Source organism: Trichosurus vulpecula, chromosome 9, assembly GCF_011100635.1.
Source record: "Trichosurus vulpecula isolate mTriVul1 chromosome 9, mTriVul1.pri, whole genome shotgun sequence".
NCBI classification, from domain to species: domain Eukaryota; kingdom Metazoa; phylum Chordata; class Mammalia; order Diprotodontia; family Phalangeridae; genus Trichosurus; species Trichosurus vulpecula.
The window spans coordinates 4720790-4738114 of record NC_050581.1 but is presented as its reverse complement, the minus strand read 5'-3'; the positions used below and the strand labels follow the sequence as shown (position 1 = coordinate 4738114).

At 41.6% G+C, this 17325-nt stretch overlaps 1 protein-coding gene across 1 annotated transcript in view; it reads left to right on the top strand.

The window, feature by feature from the left end:
• PRKCB (protein kinase C beta) overlaps positions 1-17325 on the top strand; it is a 646949-nt gene that overhangs the window by 370898 nt on the left and 258726 nt on the right. The window contains 2 exon segments of the mRNA XM_036739147.1: positions 604-760; positions 5388-5522. Coding sequence (XP_036595042.1) covers positions 604-760; positions 5388-5522 — 292 coding nt within the window.

The following is a 17325-nucleotide window of genomic DNA, read 5'->3' as shown; positions in this document are numbered from 1 at the left end:
CCTGAGATTACTTTGAGAGGTTTGCTGGGGTAAGGGGGGTTCGAAACATTTTTATCTTTCTCCTCCTCTCTCAAAGCATCTGTCTGCTCCCTACCAGGGCTTTGTGTGGTCCTGCACCCTCCACATATGAGAGCTGGTGTTCTGGGGGTTTCTGCCTTTATTCACAGAACAATGTCCATCCCTTGGTTTCCACCCAAATTCCCGCCTCTCCTTCTCCCACTGTGGAAGGTTTCTGTCATGCCGTATTCCCTAGGATAATATGTGGTCTTTGCCCCTAACTGTTCCAGGAATAATAAAGGCAGTCAATAAGCATTTATTAAGCTCTTTTACTATGTAACTGGCATGGTCCTAGGTATACAGTGACAAAAAAGGCCTTACCCTCAAGACTTTATTTTTTAGAGAGACAATATTTATATGTATTTTATGTATATGTATAGAAATGAATATGGATATACTTCTATTAAGGTACACAAAGCAAAAGTGGTGTAGTAAAGCATTCTTTTAAAAAGCACTATATTCTTCAAGATTTTTTTTACTTTGAAATGTTTTTGCTTTGTGTTTTCTGTGTCAGATCCTAATTTTCTCCCTTTTTCTTTTTTTCAGTAAGAGATGCAAAAAATCTAGTACCTATGGACCCTAATGGTCTATCAGATCCTTATGTAAAACTGAAGCTCATCCCTGATCCCAAGAGTGAAAGCAAGCAGAAGACCAAAACCATCAAGTGTTCTCTCAACCCTGAGTGGAATGAGACATTTAAGTTGTAAGTATCATAAATCTAGTTGGGTAGATTGGTAGGGATTGGGCTCAGGTCACTGAGAGATTTGGGGGGTCTCTCTTAGCTTGTGTTTGTCTGTCTCTCTCCCTCTCCCTTTATCCCCCTCCCTCCCTCCTTTCTCTACCTCTCTCTGTCTCTCTCTGTCCCTCTCCCCCTTCCCTCCCTCTGTCCCATTCCTCTCCCCTTCCCCTTGCCTTTTACCTTCCCCTTCTCCTTTTCCCCTTCTCCTTCTCCTCCCAATCAAGTTCCTGAGCTCTTCTCTCAAATAGGCAGAACTCACTACCTCTCAAGGCAGCCTATTCCATTTTTGGATATTTCTAATGAATAGTAAGCTTTTCTTTATCTCAGGCCTAAACTCCTTAGGTCTATGAAGGCTGCCTTTCAAGACAGAGAAGGAAACCTTCTCAAACTGGACAATAGATGATAGATATCTTCCTCACCAGGGGATGTGAAGTCACTTTTTTAATTCCCAGAATGGGTTCTCAGAAGGTCATTATGAGGGAATGGGATGTTAGGGAAAAAACTAGTCCAATCTAATCCCACTTGGGATTTCCCTTCTACTCATTGACTGCCTTATGTCTCAATAGTCTGGAACATTCCTGATCTCATTGACATGGGTATTCCTCCACATCGCTGTTCTTCCCTACCTTCTCATTCTGTGTAATTCTGGCACATGTTCTCCCAATGTTCTCCCAATCCTCCATGAGCTCTCTTTTTTGTTCAACTTTTATTGGCTACCCTCCAAAAGCTTCAAGGATTATATTCTCTTTTGTGTGTTTTTACAATATTATTTCTGCCAGTCTGTGCCTGGCCTCTAGGGTTTATTCTCTAATTTAATTCCTGTTGATCTTCCTGGCCTAAGCAGGGGAATCCTCTCTTCTTTCCTCGTAGTTCACTTGAGAGAGAGGTTGGGTTTTTCAATTAGAATTAATTGGAATTAGCACATGTCCTGCTAGATGGAAGAGCTCAAAGGTCACTTAAGTCCTACCTCTTATTGAAACAGAAATCCTGACCATTCCATCCCCAAAGAACACTTCAACCCTTGCTCCTCCTGAATACTTCCAAGGATGGGGAGATCACTCCCTCTTGAGAAAGCCTGTTTCAATTTTGGACCATTCTACCTAAGAGGAATATAAAAATCTTCCTTTCTCGAAGTTCTATCAAGTCCTTCCTTCTGGTCCCAAGCAAAACAAATGTACGACAATCTTTCATATATTTGAAGATGGTGATTATGTCTTCTATTTTCCAGGTTAAATATTCCCTTTTCCTTCAGCAGTTCCTGATGTGGCTTGCTCTCTTAGCCATCCTCATTGCTATCCATGGAATCATAGCATTTCAGAGTTTGAAGAGACCTCGAAGGAGATCTAGCCCAATTTTGTTGTAACCAAGACCTTCTCCTTCATCATATTGCCAGACGATGGTCATCTGGCCTTTTTCTTGAAGGCCTCCAATGGCAGAACCTCTCAGGGCAGCCTATGCCATTTTTAGGAAGTTCTGATTGTGAAGAAGTTTTTCTTTAGTCCAGGCCCAAACTTATCCCTGGAATTTCCATTCATTGTTCCTCATTCTTCCCTCTGGGCCAAGAAAGAACAAGTACAATAACTTTTTTTCCCCACTTGACAGTCTTTTAGATACTTAAAGATGCCCATCATGTGTCCCATAAATCTTAGCTTCTGCAGTCAAAACATCCGCAGTCACTTCTACCAATACCTGTCTAGCTTTCCATTTTAATACAACAGACTTTTATTAAGTCTTATCTATTTGATAATCATTTTGCTTGGGATATACTGACAAAAATGAAACAAGCTACCTCAAGGATCTTCTTTCAGATGTAAGAAATAAAATATGCACCGAGATAAGTAAATACAGAGTTGTGTAAAATGATTTCAAGAAGGTGAGGGCAATAGTACCTAGAAAGGATCAGGAATAATTAATAGTAAATAAGTAAATTAGTAAAAGGCCTTATACAGATTCCCATGTCAGTGGCACAGGTACTGTGGAAAAAATCTAAGCATTGATATAGGCCAAAGTAAAGCGGTAAGATGATCTAGACATGGGAGACCACCTGTCTAGTACGCCAGTTTGACTGGAAGCATGAATGTATAAAGGGGAGTAATGTGAAATAAGAAGGGAGCTAGACTACAGAAGTCTTTACGTGCCCAGCTTTCTGGGTCACTTTCCAGTTACTGTCAGTCTGCCATGCTTAGAAAGGTCTGTCTACTTTCTCCAGAACCAGATTAAGGTCCTAGATTTAGAACTGGAAAGGGTTTTGGAAATTATCTAATTCAACTTCCTGATTTTATAGATTCAGAAACTAAAATCTGCAGAGTTTAAATGAGTTGGGTCCCTAAGATCCTTCCATTGCTCTAAAATCTATGAAGTTTACTCATGATCCCAAACTAGTATTTTACATTTTATTTTATGGTCAAGACAGAATGATGAAAGTTTTCGAGTAGGGGAATGGTACGCTCAGACTCATGTTTTGGGACATGGCAAATAGTAGCTAGGAGGCACAGTGGGTAGAGTGCTGGCCCCAGAGTCAATAAGACTCATCTTCCTGAGTTCAAATCTGGCCTCAGGCACTTACCAGCTGTGTGACTTCTGAACTCACTTAACCCTGTTTTCCTCAGTTTCCTCATCTGTAAAATGAGCTGGAGAAGGAAATGGCAAACCACTCCAGTACCTTTGCCAAGAAAACTCCAAATGAGAGTGATGAAGAGTCAGACATGACTGAAAAACTACTCAACAACAACAAAGTCAATGGAATGTTGTCCTGAGAGGTGATTACAGGCCTGAGATGATGAGGACTTGAAATAGGATCTTCAGGTCACTAACCATTCTGCTAACCCTCTCCTGGATGCTTTCTAGAATGTCAAGCTCTTTCCAAATATCTGCTGCTTAGAATTGAACTTAATACTCCAGATATGTGATCTAACCAGACCTACTACAGTGGGACATTCATCTCCCCTGTTCTGGTTGCAGTGGTTTTGTTGATTTAGCCAAGGACCACATTCATATTTTTGGATGGGTATCACACTGTTGACTCAAACTGAGTTTGATTTCCACTTTAAGAAACAAAACAAAGCAAAACCCCTCCCCTTTGGATGTGATCCACTTTGTTATTGCTGGTCCTACTCCTAGTTCCTAGAACCAGACCCGGTGTTTTAAATACGGCCTGGCCACGACAGAGGAGAGAATCTAGGGCAATCATTTTCTTAGCTCTGGACATTGTGTTTCTATTATGACAATCTGAAAAGCTCAAACAAAACAAACACAGATTATAAAATTACAAAATCTAAAAATAAATTTTCTTTAATAATCCCATAAATGGCCAACACAGATTCCTTGTTTAGCTATTTCCAATCTCAGCTGCTTTGCTGTTGCCATAATAATGCTTAGGAGAAATACTCCATGTGTCCTTTTTCTTGAAAGATAAGGATAAGGATGAAACCTGTGGCTTCATTAGTAGAGGGGGTTCTGGGTGAGGATCGTCTATCAGTACAGATTGGCACCTTCTCTTCAATTCATGGTTTTAAAGAGCCTCATAGAACCATGACTTACTCAGAGTCACATAGCCAGTTATCTGTCAAAAGAAGAACTTGAGCTTAGATCTTCCTGGCTCTCAATCCTATCCATATATATATATATATATATATATGGATATGTATATGTGTGTATATATATACATACACACACACACACACACACACACACATACACACCTTGTTCTTTGTTTCTCTTTCTTTACTTTGCCTAAACCTTAGCCTGGTTCCTCTTCTCCTTTAAAATAGGTGCAGCTTCTAACAGTTGCCAGACTTTCTTGGTTACCTTCCATACATGTTCAATCAACCACATTTGCAGTGTCCTCCATCCTTTCCCCTACCTACATTCCCAGGTTCAGATTAACATCAGAAATTCAAAATTGTAAAGGACTTTGGAGATTATTTAATTCAAAATCCTTATTTAACAGATTCGGAAACTGTACAGAGTTTGGATGAGTTGATCGCTAAAGTCTATTCATAAATTGAAATCCTGTGAAATTACCCAAGATGACCAGCATTTGAACTCAAATCCTGAGTCCAAGTCCAGCACTCTTCCTATTCTACTCCTGATTGGCTTATAATTTCTCTAACCAGAGATGATGCATTTATCTAGAAACCATCTAGTTAATAATTCAGTTGTGTGCCCATTGTAGTCCTCTTTTTGTATCATTCCTGGCAGCAGCAGTATATTCCAAGTTCTCTTAAAGATCTAGGAGATAAGAGGCTGTGGAAGATGAGGGCCTTAATGGATAGGTGACAGGGTCATCAACAAAGTTTCTGCCCATATTTTTTCTTGTTCTTTACAGCTTGTCTGGGAAATGTCAAGGAAGTACAGTAGTTGAAAAAACTTGGAACACTCATTATTAGCTGTGTAGGTGACTCGGCAAGTCTTCTCACCTCTCTCTGATTTCTCAACTACCCTGTCTACAAAATGGGGAGAACCATAATTGCCTCAATATGGTGATTGTGAGAGTACGTAGTAAGCCTGAAGCCCTATAGAAATGTGATTTTGATTGTTATCTTTGTAATGTAACACAGTGTCTTGTGAAAATCTTTTTTTTTCTTTGTAGTCAACTGAAAGAAGCTGACAAAGATAGGCGACTTTCTGTGGAGATTTGGGACTGGGATCTGACCAGCAGGAATGACTTCATGGGGTCCTTGTCCTTTGGGATCTCAGAGCTGCAGAAAGCTGGTGTTGATGGATGGTGAGAAATGCTTTAATTTTTTCAAAAGCCACAGCTAAGAGTCCATAATGACCCAATATTACATGTGGTCTTTCTCTTTCTCTCTCAAGTCCAGAGATTAAAGTAAGGAAGAGGGAAGATTGAGTTCCTTTCAATCTTTTTTTTTCTTTTTTAAATCTGCAAATGTGGAAGAGGAACAAGCCATTTACTATAGTGGAAAAACACTGGACTTGGAAATTGAAAATCCTGTTTTTAAATCCTGGTTCAATTCATTCACTAATGACTTTACAGAAGTCCTTAAGCTTTTCTGAGCCTCATTTTTCTCATCTGTACAATGGGGATAAAGAAACATTGCTGTTGGGAGGATTAGTTGAATAAAGCAGTTTGGAAATATAAGCGCTCTACAAACATTTCAATTTAACAAGCCCTTAGCATACTTAATTAAGTTAAATGGTTAATTCAATTAACCACCTACCATGTTTGAGCATCGTGCTAGGTGCTGGGGGAAGAAGGGAATGAAACGATCCTAAACTTCCTGGAGCTCTCATTTTAGCTGAAGGAGGGAAGATATGCATGGATAAATAAATACATGATCCTTTGAGGACACAGCGAGCACAGTGCCCTGGAAAAAGGGAGAAGGCTTCACCTAGAAGGTAGTGGGATAGCTGAGTCCAGGAGGAAGTGAGGAAATCAGACAGAGGTGAGGAAGGAGCTCCTAGGCAAAGTGGGGAAAGCAAGTTGGTTCAAAGGAGCAGAGATGGAATTGACCCTCAGGAACAACTAGTACACAAGTGAGGCTGAGATAGATCCAAGCTAGAGAGCCTTGAAGATTTTTGGGCAAGGGAATTTTAGGAATATTAACTTGATAGTTGTGTAGCCAATGGATTTGGAGAAGAAAAAGAATTGGGGGCAGGGAGACCATCTAGGAAATGAGTGCAGTACTGCAGGTGAGAGGTGGTGAAGGCCTGAACTAGGGTAACACGATTAGAAAGAGGGGAATGGATCTGAAAGATGGCATGGAAGTCGAGTTGATAAGATTGACAAGATTTGTTACCTGGATAAATGGGAAGGGTGAGGCCAAAGGAGGAGGCAGGGATAACTTCAAAGTTAAGAACCTATGTGACTGCCCTCAAGAAAAATAGGGAAATTTGGAGGAGGGATGGGGTTAGGGGAAATTACTATGAGTTCCTTTTTGGATATGTTGAGCCTGAGCTGTGTGATCTGGCACTTAGCACAGCGGCTGGCACGTAATAGGTGCTTAATAAATGTTTATTCAATGAATGAGTGAGCTGTTGATGGAAGAAAGTGAACATGATTTAAGGAAATGGGACTGAACTTGGAGTCACAAGACCTGGGTTCAAGTCCTGCTCTTAGTTATGTGACAGTAGGCAGGTCATTTTTTTTTTTACCTCTGAGCTTCTGTCTTTTCATCTGTAAAATGGAAATCCTTATACTGAAGCCTTCCAGAATTGTTGGGATGACTAAATGAGATAACAGATATAAAACATTTTCTAAAGTGTTATTTGAAGTTGCATTACTATTACTAGCTACGTGGTGTAATGGAAAGGACGTTGGCCTAGAATGTTTCAAGCCTTGTCTCTGTCACTTACTGGCTGATAGGTGATACCAAGTCATTGACCTTTCTGTGCCTCGGTTCCTTCATCTATGAAATGGGTTTGTAACAGCCCCCAGGGTGGTGACCTAACATTATCTTTAGAAGCAGCCAAACCATAGGTCTGCTCTTCTCAGGGACGCCTTAAAGAGGACAGTTTATCAAGCCCAAAAGGACTTAACAGGTGACATCCTTGTCATCTTCTTTGTGCTTGAGTCCGCTAACTTTACTCCCACATCCAGAATTCCTTCCCCTCCTGCTAATTACACAGTAGGAGCCATCAAATCCCCATTGGTAGCTGTTTAAGAGGTAGCTGAGGAGGGGAGTCAGTATGAATAATTCAGTGTGACACTGGCTTCTGGAGCCAGGGCCTCAAAGAAGCATTGATTATGGGTTGCCTTCAGACCCCTAGGAGACTCTGTCCAAAGCTTGCAATTACTGTCACTCGGTACCATCCAGAAGATGAGCACAGTAGGTCTAAGAATGAATAGGTCTATTCATTTTCCTGACTCCTTTCTCAGCAGGATGCATGCCATTTTCATTTCCCTCTGTGATGCTGAGGTCCCCAAAGCCACGGTCTCCTATTAAGGGCCATGAAATGTGAGGTTCACCTCCCCTGCAGATGGCACAGACCCCAACCTATCCCCACATGCTCAATCCTGCCACCTGAGCCCCTCTCTGATTACCTGAGAGCATGGGGAATTGTTTGCAGGATGCTCTGGAGGAAAGTTTGAATGATATCCGTCTCCCCACTCTTTCCCAACCTGAATAACAGTGCAGCCTGATCTCTGGGATATGGCGACAGAGTAAGGGGAAAATAGCATTGCAATCTGGGGTCAGCAGACTGAGGGTCAAATCTCTCTTCTGCCATTAGGAGCTGTGTGACCTTAAACAAATCACCGTGCTTCTTTGAGACCAAGTTTCCTCTTCTGTAAACCAAGAGTTGGATCAGATGTTCCCTGAGGTTCCTTCCAGTTCTTGCTCTAAGACCCTATAATAATTCAGCTGCTCGTGGCCAGATTAGCCATTTGGAGGTTGCCAGGGAAGAGATCAAGCAGATCACTTCCCTTTTGATAACTTCTAACTTCATTGATGAGAATTGGAGCCCAGGGCATTTGATGAATCATTTTCATACTTTGCAGCATTCCTGCGGGCTCCAGAATTTTGATTCTGAGAGCTTATGATATAGTGCTTAAACCGGAGGAATGGGTTTTGTTGCACCCAACAAGTTCAGTAGGCAAATACGTTAAATGTTAAAGCTGGAGAGGACTCTCAAACAGTGTTATAGCTAGAAGGCATCTTGGAATGTAAGATGTTCAAATGGAAGGCACCATAGAACATAGGATGTTAGTGCAAACAAGGATCTTATCCATAATTTACTCTAACTCCCTGAATTTTTAAGGGTGCATAGGAACTGTGATTTCACTGGATCAGAGAATGCTGCCCTGTCTCCCAGAGCAGATCAACAACTGCTCTATAGGTTAGAATCTTGAGAGTTACCTGGGGCAGGAAGCTTAAGTGGTTTGACCAGGGTCTCACGGTGGCCAGCAGGTATCAGAGGTTGCCCTTGAATTCAGATCTTCCTGACTCTCCAGAAGCCAGCTCTTTAGTCACCATTCCTTCCGGCCTCATTGTCCTTATTTCAGAGATACAATAAATAAGACGCAGGGCAGTTGACTGATTTTCCCAAGGTCGGGTAGCAAGTTAGTGGCAGAAGTAGGACAGGAGCCCAGTTTTCCTTGTCCCTTGGTCCTGCTACTCTGTCTCTTGTAAACTGTCCCTTCTAATCTCTTTGCTGTGGGACCCAGGTCAAGCCGCACAGCCTCCGATCCCTGTTTTATAGAACAAGGGGCTTAGTCTAAATGATTTCCAGGGCCTCTTCTGACTGCACAAGTCTATTTATCTGTAGTGATGTAGAGGGGCCTGAATTTCTGCTGCATTTTAATGTGAGCATTTATACCTTGGCAAATACTACCAATCAAGGCTGGATTTATTGTTTTTGGTGATTGTCTAGACTTAAGAAACTGATTGAAAAAATGTTCATGCAGATTCAACTGAAAAGTGTGTCCAGTAAACTTTTTTTTTCCTTCTGGAGAGCTGGTTGTTAAACATTTAGCAGCACATCCCTGGCCGTAGGCATTCCTCACTGCCTCAAAGGAGCTGGGATTTCATCAGTTGGGACGTTCTCTTCCCCCATGATAGAATACCCAACTTCTATACCTTAGCAGATGGTCTTCATGACTGACTGTGGTTAGAAATTCACTTTCTGATGAGCCTTGCTCAGTTTTGCTCCTTGGTTTTCAGATGACAGCTTTGTACAATTCATCGAGAGGCTCCCATTCACATTCCTTCCAGACTGTTAGGCAGAACCTATCAGTTTGCTCTTCAAACATTTCTGAAACCAGGGATCACATCTATGCTACAATGAGGCGTTGGAAGGTGAATGAATGTTAAAAAAATTATTGAACACCTGCTATGTGTAAGGCACTATGTTAGATGTTGAGGATACATATATAAAAGTGAGATTGCCCCTGCCCTCAAGGAGTTCCCATTCTAACAGGGGGAGACAACACAAAGAAGAGAGCATTGGTCTGAGTAGTCACCGAGATCGTGAGCAGAGCCATAGAGTAGTAGATTGTCATGGCCTTTTGAGGAGCAAAGATAATATTGATTTAATGGAATGTGCTAGGGCTTGTCACATGTAGGCAAGGCAAATGACTAGATCCTGTTTCCTGGTAAATGACCTCATGGAATGTGAAACATAGACTGCGGCTGACTACAGGTAGTAGGTTGGGTGAGCTTGTAATCCCCTATCATTCAGGACCACCCAGGCTTGGAGCAGAATTCCAAAGCCGAGTGAATTCTTTCCCTTGAGAGTGAGAGGTTTGGTGGGATGGGGGAATGGTCGCTAGAGGTCCAGTCTGCCATGTCACTATTGAAGGCAGGGTTGGTCAGTGACAGGGCAGATGACAAGACACATGGATAGGCCCTGCTTCCCTGGTAAGTCCCTGGATGGCATGATACAGGGAACTAGTAATATCCTTAGTAGTGGGTAGTGATATACCCATAACTGGTTATTAAATGAAAATTGACTCAGGGACACCTGGATTCAAGTTTTGTCTCTGACAGATTCTGGCTATGTTACCATAGGAAAATCACTAAACTTCTTTGTACCCCAAGTGGTAATTCCCTATTCAGAGGTGTCAAGCACTCAGTACCAGCTCACAAGGGGCCAGTAAAATTTTCAAGTTTGACCCAAATCAGATTAAAACATAATTGGGAGATATTTTTAAAAATACAATACAACATAGATGATGTTAATTTGTGGTTTTCTAAGTCAACTTGTGTCCCACTGGGATCTGCTTCTGTTTGAGTGTGAGACCACTGCCTTACAGCAAGGAAATCACAGACCCAGATAGAAACAAACTAACCCATTAAGGAACAAAATAAATGTGGTAAATTGGGAATCAAATGACTTGAGTTTTAGGCCCAGCTCTGTCCCTCACTGGCTGTGTGCTCTTGAACAACTCTCTTTTCCTCTCTCTGGTCTCAGTTTCCTTGCTTATAAAATAAGTGGAATGAACAAAATAGTCTTAAGCCCTTTTCCAGCTCTGATGTTGTATTTTTCTAAGGACCCTTCTAGCATTCTGTGATCTATTGACTCAAGTAATTGTGGTCAATTATGTAATGGTCACACTGTCATTTGGGGCTCAATAGACTCGCTAGATATATGCAAATATTCCATGAGCAGAACTCGGATTTCTTCTTCACCCCCATCTCTCCCCGATGCCCTTGCATATTCTTCACTTTTTTTTTTATCATCTGCCTCCCACTGCTGGCTCACTACTTTCTTTCATATGAAAAAATTGTGAAACTCTTATTTAAGGCTGAAAAACTGGGATAAGAGGTATGGCCACTTTGCAAGGAAATCTGGTAATTTTTTAATGTTATTTTTTGAGCCATTGCAAGGGAAAAGCCAAATTATTTTCCTTGTCGCAGGATTTTCCTGGAATAAAGCAAAGGGAAATGGTCTGATGGTTTTTGTATCTTAACATCTGCAGTAAATGAGGGAAAGTGACTCAGAGGAAGAGCCTATCCAATACTAGGCACAGTGAAATAACATTTTGTTGCTTCAGTGTAGATATTTGTTCTGTAGATAAAACCCAACTGAAAAAGTGTTCTTGCCTTATCTGTGCCCAGAAAGAGGTCATAGATTGAACTGGAGCTCAGCCCGAGGTCAGATGAAATGCTTTGGCTCGGCATATTTTCTTGATTTAAGTCAATTGGTGATTTAAGCATTTTTCTCCTGCATCTATACAACCTATTACAGGACTTCCGATCTTCTAACTTACAAAAGAATATACCAATGGATCTTTAAAATTTTGTTTGCTGTGAAGAAACAGGACCCTGTTGGGAATGGAGATGAATTAGTTCCCATCCCACCTGGTGGGGGGAGTCTTCTTTCTTTTCTGCCCCATACCTTAGATCACCTCCTAAGCTCTTGGAGGCGAGGCACTTCTTGTATACTTATGGCATGCCACCACTTGCTATCTAGTCTTTTTTAACTCCCCACCCTCACATGTTTTCTCCTTACTAGCTCACCTGGATACAGAAATTGGGTTTCTCAAATGGCCTTTTTCAAAAAGCACTAAACAGAAACAGAGCAGATAATTGTTAAATTATAGAACAAGGGATTGTTCTAAAATAGTTCTTTCCTGGCCATGGGGCCGTTGTATATTTTTGAACTAACTTTGCCTGGCCACATAGCCAGTCCCTGTTGTAAGGAGGGAAAAAGAACCCATTAAGGCTCTTCCCATCCTCCTCTAGACTCCATTTGCAGATTCCTCTTTCCATTCAAAGGTGATGCCCTGACATGGTTCCTCCAGCTGTCATTAGTCTACCACATTTCTAAGGATCCATCAACTTTGCTTCTCACAAATTTAAAATGCCTCAAATACTGTCATAGCATGCCTAAGCTTACACACCATTTCCCATGATCCACAATATTGAGAATGATAGATATAGAAGGAAGTGCCTTGTTTTAAGCAAACCTCTCCTGTAAATACCTGAATTTAACAAAGAGGATCAATTTGTTGTTGTTTCAGTCGTGTTTTCAGTCGCATCTGATTCTTTATGACCCCATTTGGGGTTTTCTCTGTAAAGATACTGGAATAGCTTGCCATTTCCTTCTCCAGCTTATTTTTACAGATGAGTAAACTGAGGTAAACTATGTTAAGAGACTTGTTAGTAAGAATCCCACAGCTAATAAGTGCGTGAGGCCAGATTTGAACTCAGGACAATGAGTCTTCTTCACTCCAGGTCCGGCACTCAATTCACTGTACCACCTAAGTGCCCTAGAGAATAAATTAGGGAGTAATTTTTGTTTACATAAGAATTCACTTTACTCCTCTAGTTTGAGAGAGAAGTTGATTTTTAAAAAATGACTTACATTCAACTTTTCACAAACACATCTGTTGTATAAAGTGAGTATCAATGTTCTACAAGTAAATCAGTTTGCTCATGTCTGAGCTGGTAGATCGAGCCAATCAATATATTGGACATGATAAAATAAAAATAATAGCATATTCTGAATTGTTATGGTAATTAAGGTGAGAATTTTTTTTAATCTTTTCTCTTTTGGAGCACTGAGGTAATCAAGTACCTTTGATGAGTCTGGCCTTTGTTTCTTTGATTAAATCAGGAGTCTTTGATGACCTGGTTAAGAAACAAGAAAGCCTGGTTCACATAGGTTTGAGTAGCATGGTTGTGATGCCCTTTGACCCTGAACAGGGTATAGACACTCAGAGGTTAGTGTTTTGTTTGGGGGCTCTTACTCACTGGAAGAGTGTTGTGTGATTTGACCAGACGAGACTCTGGGTAGCCTCTGGAGCCCCCCGGCTTTGAAAACCCAGATGTTGGTGCCTCTCTTTCTGGTAACTATGTAATTTTTTGGTCAGACAGCTAGAGGCCTGTCTGTTGATAACTGTGTGTGTTTTCTCTGTTTATATTGTCTCTATTTATAATTTCTGTTTGTATTTGCTCTGAAGTTCAGGGTGCTGGCTTTTCCCCCTGAACTAAGTGAATGATATATGTATGTTTAATTAAAGTAAGATCATTAACCCCTTAAAGTTGCTTCCCTTAGAAAAGCAGATTAAAGAATCTGTGCTGGCAGCCCTTCTGTGTGCTGGTGTTGTTGGTCTTTCACCCCCACAGCAGCTGCCAGCAACATTGTTATTACACACATCTCTCCAGTGAAACACCTTGACAATGGGCCTGTTACCCACGTTGATCAAGAATAGAATGTGGCCTTGGGCAAAACTTCTTTCTCTCTCTAAGTATCAGTTTCTTCATCCATAAAAAAGACACAACAATACCTGTTCTGCCTACCTCACAGGATGGCTTTTAGGAAAATGCCTTGTAAAGTGTCACAGAAATATGGAATGATGATGGGTGACAGTGATGAAGATAAGTCCTTTTGTCAGTGAGTTCTGTTAAAACCATCTGGACTCTTCCCTGCTCGTGCTGCTCTTCCTACTACCATTGGCTCATGATAGTGTCCAGTTGATGCCATTTTTAGATATTCTTTTATCAGGTTTGCTCAGGTTTACTAAGGTAACTGGCTGTGGATTATTCCTACTGTGTCAAGACAATATACTGGTCTAGTCATCCCCTGAGTGGCCATGTCCTGGGACTGTTGTGTTCAGAGTCATATAACAGAGACAGAGGTGGGCAAGATGAGAGGAGAAAAAGCAAGGAGGAGAAAGAGGGTTGATCTCAATGCTGACTGGGGAAGAGGGAGGGAAAAAGACAGGGAAACAGGGAAGGAGATAAGGAGAATCAGAGTTGACTCTACGTTGAAGATTATGTATAAGCAAGAGGGGCAGAGAGGAGAGAGGGCAGAGGAAGGAGGAGAAAGGAAATACAGAGAGAGGGAAATGGGGGGAAGGGAGACAGAGAGAACATTTATTTCAACTAAGATTTTGTGAGTTGGGAAGGGACAATAAGAAGGAAAGAGGTGGGCGGAGCCAAGATGGCGGCTGGTAAGCACGGACTAGAGTGAGCTCCGTACCCGAGTCCCTCCAAAAACCTATAAAAATGGCTCTGAACCAATTCTAGAACGGCAGAACCCACAGAACAGCAGAGGGAAGCAGGGCTCCAGCCCAGGATAGCCTGGATGGTCTCTGGGTGAGGTCTATTCCACACGGAGCTGGGAGCTGGGAGCTGGGAACGGAGTGGAGCAGAGCCCAGCCTGAGCGGCGTGGACGATCCAGACCAGAAGCGGGGCGGAGGGGGCTCTAGCGCCCTGAATATGTGAGCTGTGGCAGTTACCAGACCCCTCGACCCACAAACACCAAAGACTGTGGAGAAGGTTAGTGGGAAAAGCTGCGGGAGTGGAAGGAGTTCGCGGTTCGGCTTCCAGCCCCGGGGGCAGCGGAGGTGGGGCAGCTACAGTTGCTGCTGCTTCTGGCCCCAGGCCCACCTGGTGGGAGGAATTAAGTAGTGGATCAGAGCAGGGGTGCAACAGCCTGCTGAAGATCTAAGCCCAGTCTGGCCTGGGGGTCCTTGGGGAAGGAGGAGTGCGGCTCTGACAGAGCTGGCACCTCCCCCCCAAACGTAGAACATAGAACTCGTAAGTCTACAAGCAGTCATACCCCACTGAAAAACTCAAGGGTCAAGTTAGTTGGTTGGGAATATGGCCAGGCAGCGAAAACACGCCCAGATTCAGTCTCAGACTTTGGATTCTTTCTTTGGTGACAAAGAAGACCAAAACATACAGCCTAAAGAAGACAACAAAGTCATAGAGCCTACAACCAAAGCCTCCAAGAAAAACATGAACTGGCCCCAGGCCATAGAAGAACTCAAAAAGGATTTGGAAAAGCAAGTTAGAGAAGTAGAGGAAAAATTGGGAAGAGAAATGAGAAGGATGTGAGAAAACCATGAAAAACAAGTCAATGACTTGCTAAAGGAGACCCAAAAAAATACTGAAAAATACACTGAAGAAAACAACACCTTAAAAAACAGACTAACTCAAATGGCAAAAGAGCTCCAAAAAGCCAATGAGGAGAAGAATGCCTTGAAAGGCAGAATTAGCCAAATGGAAAAGGAGGTCCAAAAGACCACTGAAGAAAATACTACTTTAAAAATTAGATTGGAGCAAGTGGAAGCTAGTGACTTTATGAGAAATTAGGATATTATAAAACAGAACCAGAGGAATGAAAAAATGGAAGACAATGTGAAATATCTCCTTGGAAAAACCACTGACCTGGAAAATAGATCCAGGAGAGATAATTTAAAAATTATTGGACTACCTGAAAGCCATGATCAAAAAAAGAGCCTAGATACCATCTTTCAAGAAATTATCAAGGAGAACTGCCCTGATATTCTAGAGCCATAGGGCAAAATAGAAATTGAAAGAATCCATCGATCGCCTCCTCAAATAGATCCCAAAAAGAAATCTCCTAGGAATATTGTTGCCAAATTCCAGAGCTCCCAGATCAAGGAGAAAATATTGCAAGCAGCCAGAAAGAAACAATTTGAGTATTGTGGAAACCCAATCAGAATAACCCAAGATCTGGCAGCTTCTACATTAAGAGATTGAAGGGCTTGGAATGTGATATTCCGGAGGTCAATGGAGCTAGGATTAAAACCTAGAATCACCTACCCAGCAAAACTGAGTATCATGTTCCAAGGCAAAATATGGAGTTTCAATAAAATAGAGGACTTTCAAGCTTTCTCAGTGAAAAGACCAGAACTGAATAGAAAATTTGACTTTCAAACACAAGAATCAAGAGAAGCATGAAAAGGTAATCAAGAAACAGAAATTGCAAGGGACTTGCTAAAGTTGAACTGTTTTGTTTACATTCCTACATGGAAAGATGATGAGTATGATTAATGAGACCTCAGTATTAGGGTAGTTGAAGGGAATATGTGCATATATATATATATATATATGTATATGTATATATATGTTTATGTATATATATAAGTGAATGTGTATGTATGTATATATCTATGTGTATGTATGTGTATATATATATGTGTTTATATGTGTATATATATATATGTAAAAGAGAGAGAGCAGACACAGGGTGAGTTGAAGATGAAGGGAAGATATCTAAAAGAAATAAAATGAAATTAAGGGATGAGAGAGTAACATACTGAGAGAGGGAGATAGGGAGAGATAGAATGGGGTAGATTATCTCCCATAAAGGTGGCAAGAGGAAGCAGTTCTGTGGGAGGAGGGGAGAGGGCAGGTGAGGGGGGAATGAGTGAACCTTGCTTTCATCAGATTTGGCCTGAGGGGGAATACCATACATACTCAGTTGTGTATCTTACCCCACAGGAAAGAAGAGGGAGGAAGATAAAAAAAAAATAAAAGGCAGGGGGATGATGGAGGGGAGGGCAGATGGGGGTGGAGGTAATCAAAACAAACACTTTGGAAAGGGGACAGGGTCAAGGGAGAAAATTCAATAAAGCGGGATGGGTTGGGAAGGAGCAAAATGTAGTTAGCCTTTCACAACATGAGTATTGTGGAAGGGTTATACATAATGATACATGTGTGGCCTAGGTTGAATTGCTCAACTTCTTAGGGAGGGTGGGTGGGAAGGGAAGAGGGAAGAGAATTTGGAACTCAAAGTTTTAAAATCAGATGTTCAAAAACAAAAAAAGTTTTTATATGCAACTAAAAAATAAGATACACAGGCAATGGGGTGTAGAAATTTATCTTGCCCTACAAGAAAGGAAGGGAAAAGGGGATGAGAGGGGAGGGGGGTGATAGAGGGGAGGGCTGACTGGGGAACAGGGCAACCAGAATATAAGCCATCTTGGAGTGGGGGGGAGGGTAGAAATGGGGAGAAAATTTGTAATTCAAAATGTTGTGAAAATCAATGCTGAAAACCAAATATGTTAAATAAATAAATTGCATTTAAAAAAAAAAAAAAAGAAGGAAAGAGGTGAATTTGTATATATTGGGGAGGGTGGAGAGCATTTCCTTATGTGGTCCATGCTGAAAACCTGGGATTTTACTCAGATTTCTCATGGTCAATGTTATATTAACTTCAGAAAATTTTAACAGGGTTTAGTCATTTGTTGTTCAGTCCTCAGTCATGTCTGACTCTTTGTGACCTCATTTGGGGTTTTCTTGGCAAAGATACTGGAGGGGTTTGTCCCTGCCTTCTCCATCTCATTTTACACATGAGGAAACTGAGGCAA